This window comes from Anopheles bellator, chromosome 2 (assembly GCF_943735745.2).
Source record: "Anopheles bellator chromosome 2, idAnoBellAS_SP24_06.2, whole genome shotgun sequence".
Lineage (NCBI taxonomy): Eukaryota > Metazoa > Arthropoda > Insecta > Diptera > Culicidae > Anopheles > Anopheles bellator.
Genome location: NC_071286.1, coordinates 12,736,195 through 12,746,082, shown reverse-complemented (window position 1 = coordinate 12,746,082; position 9,888 = coordinate 12,736,195). Strand labels below are relative to the sequence as shown.

General features: G+C 52.3%; 2 protein-coding genes across 2 annotated transcripts; one reads left to right on the top strand and one right to left on the bottom strand.

Annotated features, from left to right (window-relative positions):
* The first annotated feature begins 2,589 nt into the window (after positions 1–2,589).
* Positions 2,590–5,053, top strand: LOC131212632 (SET and MYND domain-containing protein 4). Its single transcript, XM_058206566.1, has 4 exons — positions 2,590–3,148; positions 3,213–3,576; positions 3,643–4,564; positions 4,650–5,053. The coding sequence occupies exons 1-4, from the start codon at positions 2,590–2,592 to the stop codon at positions 4,797–4,799; spliced, it is 1,995 nt and encodes a 664-aa protein (XP_058062549.1). The 3' UTR covers positions 4,800–5,053.
* Positions 4,580–7,058, bottom strand: LOC131212633 (proton-coupled folate transporter). Its single transcript, XM_058206567.1, has 3 exons — positions 6,584–7,058; positions 5,166–6,529; positions 4,580–5,095 (listed from the first exon to the last, which is right to left on the bottom strand). Exons 1-3 carry the CDS (start codon positions 6,602–6,604, stop codon positions 4,951–4,953), a joined length of 1,530 nt encoding a protein of 509 aa, XP_058062550.1. The 5' UTR covers positions 6,605–7,058; the 3' UTR covers positions 4,580–4,950.
* Between the last annotated feature and the right edge of the window lie 2,830 nt (positions 7,059–9,888).

The window sequence follows — 9,888 nt, the reverse complement described above, 5'->3', positions numbered from 1 at the left end:
GGAACAGCAAAACAATCATCAATCAGTATTATATCCATCAGCAAACGCAGCCCTGGGAATCAAAATGGAACATACAATCAAAAGGTATCAATTTTAGCCGTTACAGTATCATTCCGCTACTACCACTCTGGTGCAAGTTGTCTGTTTTGAGTGCACCGCTCGATCATGGCGGTGGCAAAGGACGTTAAGTCAATTAACGTCATGTTAAACGTAACGGAAGGCAGGTAAGAATAGTTCCGAGGGCCCTAACGGGGGAGAGAGTAGAAAGATGGATATATTTTTCGAGTCATGTTTATCTTGGGAGGGTGGCCTCTGACGGGGCCGTTAGAAATGTCTTCAAACCTTTAACGAAACGATCTTTCCATCACCAGCTGAGTTGCGCTTGGGCCAGCCAACCTAGTCGGCGACCAAGGCTGAGCCTTGCCGACCCTCTTCTCGCGAAGGCTTTGTATAAATTACACTTTACTGAGAATCGTCCCGGCAACGAGGGTTATACCGTAGAGGCTTTTCCGGGAGCTAGCGGAGATCGCTCCGAATCGCTAACACATCGCTTTAAACTTCCGTAAATGTTTGTCCGTAAGGTGTGTGTTACCTGTTCCCGGCCGAAACTGGGACTTCGACGGAACATTAATTCAACGACCATCGTCCGTACGGCGTATGCATACTCATCGGAGCAACGGCATAGTGAGAAAAGTACCATTTAATATTACTAACATTATTACAGTATTACTTGTAAGCTAAGAAAAACGAAGCCGAAAGAGCTGTCATACAAGCACTCTAAACCAAAGAAAGAAATCAACTCTAAATGGAATTTAATTCACTGATTTGACCACAACGAACAAAGGTGGCATTATTGGCGAACCACTCAGGTTACTCATGATTGTTTCTGCTGGGTTACTCTGTTTTGTTAAACATCACGGCGATCACCTACTGGTTGGAAGAGAAATCAATAAAGCAGAATTATGTACGTGTTATGAAAATTATCTTTACACTGTTGTTTAACTGAACTTTAAACTGTTTAAACTGTTTTACCATTAAACGGTATGTTTTGTTTTGGTTCCGAACGATTTCAAAATCAAACTGAGAGTAGCGCGGTAATTTCACGAAAGAATTAATGCTGCTTGCACGCAAGGTTTCGACATTCGACCGTGAAATATTGCACGGGTGAAAACTGTCGTGAAATAATTCCTGCGACCCTAGTACAGGGTGTTTCTATAACGACACCTTTATTCATTTTGTTATAAGAAAAATTAAAATTAGCTTGAACTTATTTTTGAAAGGTTGATTCATAACATTTTTTGATCCTACAAAGTTTTACAAAATATAAACAAATAGTTACAAAATTGAATTCCGCAATTGCTCAATGTTTTCTCGCAGTAAAAAGAGTGTTTGTTTCTGCCGTTCCAGATGGTTCATTTATTCAAGTTGAAAGTATTGAATTAATCATTTTATTGAAATTAAATCTACCTACAGGTGTATACCTTTAGAAAGAGACTTTTTTCAAAGAAATTAAACGTTTATCACTTTGAAATGAAAAATTTCATTTTATTTAAATACCATCAGGAATATCAGCAATATCAATCAGCAGTCAGGGAATATCAGCTATTACCCAAGTGATTTGATAGTATCCTGAAACAGTTTTGCATGGCGGGGCATGTGGCCGCCAAGTTTTTTCGGCCATTGTGCCCCACCAGGTGCCTCCATTCGGAATGCTAGAAACGGTATTTTGGTGATTTTTTTATCAATGCATGCTTCAATTCAATTCACTTCAATTAACGTTTTCATCAAGTTTTAAGAACTTGTGAAGCATCACACCTTTCTGTCCCATCAGTGAAAGCGTTTAATTGAGTACCACGATGCTCTTTCTTTGTTAAACCAAAATCGCCATTTTGAAATTTTTTATACCACTTAAAGCGTTGCGATCTTCTAAAACCATGTCTTGACAAGCATTTGGTGTGATTCCGAAGCAGTTTTCTTCAAGAGGTAGCAGAAAAATAAAAATCCCCGCCAAACGTCATTTTCAGGCACAAAAGTTTTAAAAAATGGGTTTCAAACCGAAACAATTTATTTTTCGACCTGAAATCATTTACCTGTTGTCAAAACAAGGTAATGTTGGCAGAAAAACTAGGAAGTCCAAATTGACAGGTAGAGCCATCTGTTCAAAAGTCTATTTCTTAAGCTAAAAGTTCTGCTAAATGCATAAACATGTAACTAGCCTGAAATAAAATAAACGCGCTTGAAATCGTGCGAACTTTGTCCACCGTGCGGCATAAACAATGGGGCCCCCCTCCTGAGCCCCTCCTAATCCGCTCGCCGGTGGCACTCCAAATCCGATGGCGCATGCGCACATCGCTCGCCTCCCTTAAGAAATTAGAGCACACTCAGTTCGCCGGCCAGCCAGCCCCCGCAACATTGTAGATCCGGGTCGAAAAGTTCTAAATTTAGTGCCACCGTGCCACGGGTGTGTTTGACCACGCAACGCACCGCTCCTTCAGTCGGTCTCTTGCCTCGGAGCGCTTGAAAACTAACCGAATTCCCACGCCGATCTACCGCGCGACCCCATCTGTGTGATTTTGGACAATCGACGCAATGGCCTCAATCGACCACGATCCACTGTTTACGTCGATGTGCAACGAAAAGACGCTACAGTCGCAGAAGGAAGGTTTCTTCAACGTGTTCTACCAAACGGTGGCCGAGAACTTTAAGGGCGCGAACGCGAACTGGTTGACGGAAGTGTACCACAAGGTGCCGACCGATGCGGCCAAACTGCGCCTCGTGTATGAAGATCCACTCGTGGCGTACGAGGTTCAAGGGACACTCGAGTACGTGAAGCCCGTGTTCCGCGAGAAGGATGCCAAGTTCTCGCGGCAACGGCGCGAGCAGGCGACAACGTTGCTGGGCGAACGGAAGCTGCCGATGGCCCTGATGATGGCGTGCCAGGCGGTGATGCGTGCCCCGGCCCAGGGTGTCGATGCGGCGATCGACAAGGGCCTCACGTTGGCGCTGGCCCTGTGGACTCGGGCCGAAGTTTTCGTCACGATGCTGGACGGAAAGCATGCCATGCAGGACCTACAACTGGCGGTCAAGTGTGGCCTGCCGGTGAAGCAGAACGCCGACTACTACCAACGGGTGGCCAAGTGTTACGCCCGTAAGTGGCGCACCCGATGGATATCCCGAGCCCGTCTTTCTAACGGTCTGCCTCTTCCACACAGTGACTGGCGAAGATGCCCGGGCCGAAGTGTCGACCAAAGTGTTCCATCAGCTCACTGGCCAAAACGATACCGCGCTCAGGAGGCTGAAGGAAGAGCTGGACGATCTGCGGGTCCTGAAGCGGGAAACACCGACGGTCGAGGAACAACAGACGATGCCCACGTTCAGTGGGCCAGCGGCTAACAAGGAACTACTCGGTGCCTCGTCAAAGGTAAAGCTCGTCGGCAGCAAAGAGGATCCGCGGGGACGCTACATTACGGCGGCCGAGGACCTCGCGTCCGGGGAGCCCATCCTAGCCGAGCCGGCCCTTGCAGCGTGTCTGTATCCGAAGTTCTTCGGTTCACACTGCAATGCTTGTTTCGCGCGGTAAGTGGCCGCCCTAACCTAAAAACGTGACCACGCTTGAATGGACCTTCTCCCTCTGCACGGCAGGTTGGTGGCTCCGGTTGCGTGCCGCGTGTGCTGCGGTGTGGCCTTCTGTTCGGTCGAGTGCCGTGATCGTGCCTGCACCACGTACCACCGGTTCGAGTGCGAGTATCTCGATCTGATGATCGGTTCCGGGATGTCGATCCTATGCCAATTGGCCCTTCGGATCGTCACCCAAACTGGCACGCCGGAGGCTGCGCTCAGGAAGGGAAGCGAAGTGTTGGACGTGCTGTGCGCCCACACGCAGTACCGCGACCCGGAGGACCACTTTAGGCGCACCCTGATGACCACATTCCTGCTGCGATGTCTGCAGAAGGCGGAATTCTTCGGGCGCCGCACGACCGAGTCGCCGGAACCGACGGAACTCGAGCTGCAGGTCGGGGCCGTTCTGCTCGGCCTCCTCCAGACGCTCCAGTTCAACGCGCACGAGGTGTACGAAACGCGCATCACCGGGAACCATCGGATCGACTCGGCCAAGGTTCAGTACCTCGGGGTGGGCATCTACCGGGCCGCGTCGATGTTTAACCACGAGTGCTACCCGGGCGTGCTGCGTACGTTCTGTGGCACGTCGATCGTGTTCCACACGAGCCGGCCGCTCCGTACCGGGGCGGTCATTCCGGAGAACTACGGACCGCACTTTCTGCGCCAAGCGAAGGCACTGCGGCAGCGTAATCTCCGATCGCGCTACTGGTTCAAGTGTGACTGCCGGACGTGCACCGAAGACTGGCCCCTGCTGGAACAGCTCAGCGACGAACCGCGGCTCCTGTGTCCTACGGCGCGCTGCGGCAATGTGCTACCGCACCCGGGTAAATCCGGGCAGCACCAGGCCAAGTGTACGCTCTGCAAAAAACAGGTTAACCTGGAACCGGGCCTCAGGATGGTGGAAACCGCACTGGACCTGTACACGTCCGGTGCCGAAATGATGGCGGTGGGTTCTCATTGATCAACGCTAACTTCTACAACGGCCTGTTTATTAGAGACTAATATTAAAATGTTCTCCGCTTCCATTCCAGAACGAGCAAATCGACCAAGCGATCGAGCTGTTGACGCGAGGCATCAACATCTTCATGCAGGTGGCCGTCCCGCCGCACAAACCGACCCACGTGGCGGAGGAATCGCTGCGGGTGTGCTTCGCCGACAAAGGCACCACGAGTCGCTACTGAGCTGTGCAGTAGTGGGGAAGTAGCCGCCGGGCAGTCTCTTTCAGTGTGGCCAAGTGGACAATAAAAGTGGCATTTTATCACGTATCCTCCTCGTGCGCGCGATCCTATGGACCCGTGGAAGACGTTGGCAATGGGGGGTCGTCAAGGCGGACTAAAGATAACGCTGGCCCGCGCCGGGAAGCTCATCATCGATCGCGGGATCCTTCGCGTCCTCGATCAGTGTCGTGGACGGTTGCTTCCCGTTCGTCGGTTCACATTCCTCCAGCGATCGGCCTCGGATGGAGCAATGGATGACCCTGTGTAGAAGCGGGTGAGAAAGTGTGATCAGTCAATCGATCGGCAAAACACTGCACCGGTAATACTTACACTGCGATGATGAAGACGATCATCTGGGTGCCCATCGTGAGCAGGAAGATCGCCTGCGGATACGTGTTGATCGAGGCGTTGTACACCTGCGTGTACAGCACTCCGCTCAGCAGTGGCACGGCATTGTCGAACACGGACAGGAACGAGAAAATGATGCCGCGCTCGTTCGTGGGCACCATCTTCGAGATCATCGAGCGCAGTACCGGCGCAACGACGGGGCCCACGCTCGAGATGGTGGCCCCAATGTACAGCACCCAGCCGACCTGGGCGAAGATGTAAACAAACCGGGCACTGGCGTGCGCGATGGCTCCGATCATGATGATGATCGTGTCCTTCAGGCCGAGCACGCGCGTAAACAACGGCACACCGAGAAACATCATCACGACGTACGCAGCCGATTGGTACGTTTTGAAGTAACTGTACAGATCCGTGTCCCAGTCGAAGCGCAGCTGCGTGTAGAGATACATTTTCGGCTTCTCGTCTCGCTGGAACGTGTAGAAGGACATCGCGACCATCAGCAGGTACAGGTAGGTGCGCCGGTGCAACGTGCGCCGCTTCACGAACGTTTGCACCGACCGGACCACGTGCTGACGGTCGAAGAAATCGAGCGGCATCCGGTACCAGGGCAGCTCGCGGATCGAACACTGGCGCTCGGTTGTGCGCGACTTCAGACAGAGTGCCGAGTAGAGGATCGAGCAGGCGAGCAGCGACGCATTGATGGCGAACATGATCGTGTACGATTTGCCCGTGCGGTTGAAGATCAGGTTGCCGAGTGCCACCCCGATCGGCATCGTGCTGAGGTAGGTCGCATCGAGGATGGTGATGCGCAGCGTGCGCTCCTCCACCGTCGTGATGTCGGAGATGTACGCGAAGCAGGAAGCGAAGATCGCAATGTCGGCCCCCGTCAGCACACTGGGGATGGTCGCGGTGTAGATAATGTACTCCACCGGCCACGCGGGCATCCGCGTGTTCACCACCACCATCAGCGAGTAGATAAACTTCCCGGTAAGCCCGAGGATCAGCGGCAGCTTACGGCCCCGCCGATCGGACCAGGCGCCGAGAAAGAGCGCCAGAATGATCGGTACCACGTACATCGCGATGTTGTTCCACTGGTGAAAGGTGGACGTCGTCACCTGGACCTCCTTTTTGATGTCCTGGTGCTGCTCGATATTGAGACACACCTCGTGCGGATACCCGTGATCCACGGTGCACGCCTTGTACAGGAAGAACGCCTGTTCCACCACCGACGTCAGCATGAACGCCATCATGTACAGAAACATGGACGGTTCGACGGAAATCTTGCGGTACCATCGTTCCGTGCGCTGCTCGGGTTCACTTGCCGTTGTCGCGGTGCCATCGCGCTCCTGTGGAGTGGATCGTGTTCAGGGTCGTTTCTGTTAGCAGCGTAAGCAGCTTACCTCAGCACTTTTGGTCGCCATTTGCGTGCCGGCGCGGCGCAGAGCAGCGTCGATCGGTTGCTATTCGCCGCACGACTGTTCGTATGCGACTGTGCACTTCCAGCGGACAGGGCATGCCCCACTCGGACCCCGACCAACCCCTTCGTGTGCGCGACAGAGATCGTGTCCAGAGTCGCGCCTCTCTTTGCACGAACCGCGATGATAGCGCTATCACCGAGGTTGCGTGTGATGCTGTGCCGTCCGATCTCACCACCCGGCCCCGGTGTCGTTATCTGTAATTGGAGCTATTAACTGTACGCGGACAAATCAGCTGGACTGGCTCGCGGGACGCCGGTCGCCATTCAGACCTTCGCCGGCTGACGGTGATGAATGCTGACCGAGGGTGAAGAAAGTTGATTTAGCATGATTGCCTCGACAGCCCCGTCGGCTGCAGTTTGAATGACCGCGAGTCGGTCTCCGATCGATTGATTCGCTGCTGCACGAGAAAAGGTGGTGGGAAAGAGTCGTGTTACTACATTGTCGTTGATCATTTATCAGGACAGTGTTTGTTTGTTCCGTTTTTACAGCCACGCGCGTCGCGACGACTGGTGCAGCTTTTCGCCTCGTCATTCGGTCCTTATCGGGGAGAGCCTACTAATTTTACCTTACGGTGGCCTACTGAGAAACGGAAGCTGCACTGAATGAGATGATTTAAATGATGGACAGACTTCCGAGCACTTTTACTGCTATTCCGGTTAAACCCAATTAAAGGACTCGCATTTTGGCGCGAATCGACAATCACAGCAATCTGTCACGGGCCGAGCACGTGTGCGGCTGTCAAATGCGATGTTGTGTTTCTAATGCCGCACTAACACATTCTCGCATCCGAGGTTTCGTAACAACGCGAGGAGCGAAAGCCGCACGCAATTTGCGTGTAAAATTCCGTCTTTTTTTCTTCATCCTTTAGGCAACATTGTTGCGTCCTTTTATCAGCAGCACTGTCTGAAGCTCCCAGACGATAAAAGAAAGCAAAAAAAGCGTACCAAAGAGTGGCAGACAATGTGTTTTCTCCGTGTCATTGCACCGTTCCCACACCGCACTAGTGATCGTCTATCTAATCGAGGGCGTTATCGAATAGGGGTGATCGAGGGCGAATAATCAAATGTACCTTATCGTACATCAATTGAAGGGTTTTACATTTGTAAAAGCACTTGAAACCCAGGGATCGCAGTGCCACCGTTCGCACCCATCGCCGATAGAGTCGAAGGGGGCTCAAAAACGCAGAGAAAACACAATCACTGTCGCCGGTCACGAATGTTATTTATTCCAATAAAACGCTTTTGATAACCACCACCACCAACCAGCAATCAGTGCAGCAGGATCTCCAATTGCCCCGAATACACCACAAACGCACAACAATGCTTATCTTTTATCCGCACGTGCCGGTTGTTATGGCAACGCAGCGCAAAATGACAACCGGCACATTTCGGGCGCCAAACGTCAAACGGAAACATTTCACCGATTGCACTCGGTTCACCGGGCTGCGGTCGTGTGCAACATTTGAAGCTTGAAGTTTGTGAAATGTTGCATGGCGAAGAGTTTTGTCGAAACGGTTCGAGTCCCAGGAAACTTCTTTTTTTTCGATCCGACCGTTATGAAGATCCCAACTCAAATAAACTTTGAGTATTGGACACCGTCCCCCCTAAGAATTACCACCCATCAGTTCTGTAGTCCTGTGCCTCATATTAATACCCATTAATCAAAACGATTCCACAAAAGGCCGTGCACAATAGAACCGTCAAGATCGTGGCATGTGGTTCTCCCCAACTGATCTGTAATTACTGCTAAGACGAACCCTCTCGTGCATAGATTATTAACAATAGTTTTGGGGCGAACCATCGTCCTTGACCAACATTAACGCTGCGAGTGGTGTGGCCCTACGCATCTCCATTTGTCATGTATCTAGCGCAAGGCAGGAGTTCCTCTTCCAGCAAACCTCGTGCACCCAAAAACAACGGAGCCCGCGCTCGCATAATGCGAGGGCCTCTCCGCAGGCGCCAAAGTACCGGCCTTGAATAGTGTCGAACTTCGTTCCTTCGGCATAATTGCCTGGAGTGCTGAGGCTCACAGCATGGCGCTTTTTTACGATTCGAATCGAATGGAGTCCGGTGGCGGCCCCAGCTGAAGTATGGTTATTATGCACGGCCCAGCAGAGAAGAAGAAGCCCCAAATTCCTCGATGACGACGGCTCGAGTGGAATCAAATCGAGAACACAGTTATCGAGCCACACTCGAAGCCTCCCGCCGCCGATGGGCTGCGAGGCCAGCGTGTACTTGAGCCCATGCCGCGCCCCTTCGTAATGTTTCCGGCCGCTGGACCTAATTGATTGGAGGCGCGCATGATGAGGTGTTTGCGCCGTGCACCTATGGAAATGTGCAGCACCTTCAGAAAACGGCGGCTTTTTCTTAATTCACCGTTCGTTTTTATTAATTCACGCGCGCCCAGCAGGATGGCTGCGGGGCTGTGAAGCGTTCTTCGCGTGGGTCCAGCCAAAAATTGAGCCTCCAGAAAGCGGTGCTTGAGACTCCCAAAGGTTTGGCACCTGTGGTAACATTAACCTAGTTCCGGGCCTGGGCTGGCCATCGCTTTGGAGGCCGATCAGCCGCCACCAAAGCATCAAATGGCGCATAAGATCGTCAGTTGATCCCACCAAAACTGTCCGGAGTGCTCAAAACTTAATTACGGTAATGAAATCTGGGTGCCATTTTTAGAACTCCACAATAAGCTGTAACCCAATTTCGGATGCATCGGCCAGAGTGCGCTGACGACCGCGATTGGTTTCGCGGAGCTTTCTAAGGGTCGAATTTTCAATCCCAGAAACCCGCCAGCGTCAGTCAGCGTGTCACACTTTTCCAGGGACAACCCGGAGACCGCCGGCCGCGCAGGTGGCACGACGACGGAACCACCCGCAAAAGGGGAAGCCAGCAACCGACAATGGGAAGCAGCAACATGTCTTCATTAGTGTGCGCTTTCGCGCAACATAATTGGTCGGTAGGCAAATGCCGCAAACGACCGACCGACCGACCCAGCACGCGAGATATCGAATCTCCATGGGCCCTAACCCAAATTGAGGTGACATTGAAACAATTTGCTCGTCCCCGACCGTCCCGGGGAGCCATTAGCCGCCGCGGGGCTCCATCTTCGTCGGACGGTCTCGTAATTGTTTCCCTATCAGCCCAGCCGTGCCGTGCTTCCGAGGTCTGCGCCACCTTTGACACTGCCATTCCCAGGATACTAGGGGCTACGGCGGTGCATCGGATCGGCGC

Bases quoted from the DNA above. Each gene is read 5' to 3' on its own strand.
- LOC131212633 (XM_058206567.1), bottom strand. From the start codon at position 6,604: ATGGCGACCAAAAGTGCTGAG. The intron at 6,530-6,583 runs GTAAGCTGCTTA...TCCACTCCACAG, and splicing joins TGGCGACCAAAAGTGCTGAG to GAGCGCGATGGCACCGCGAC. The intron at 5,096-5,165 runs GTAAGTATTACC...GCTTCTACACAG, and splicing joins ATCGTCTTCATCATCGCAGT to GGTCATCCATTGCTCCATCC.
- LOC131212632 (XM_058206566.1), top strand. From the start codon at position 2,590: ATGGCCTCAATCGACCACGATCCACTGTTTACGTCGATGTGCAACGAA. The intron at 3,149-3,212 runs GTAAGTGGCGCA...TCTTCCACACAG, and splicing joins GGTGGCCAAGTGTTACGCCC to TGACTGGCGAAGATGCCCGG. The intron at 4,565-4,649 runs GTGGGTTCTCAT...CTTCCATTCCAG, and splicing joins CCGGTGCCGAAATGATGGCG to AACGAGCAAATCGACCAAGC.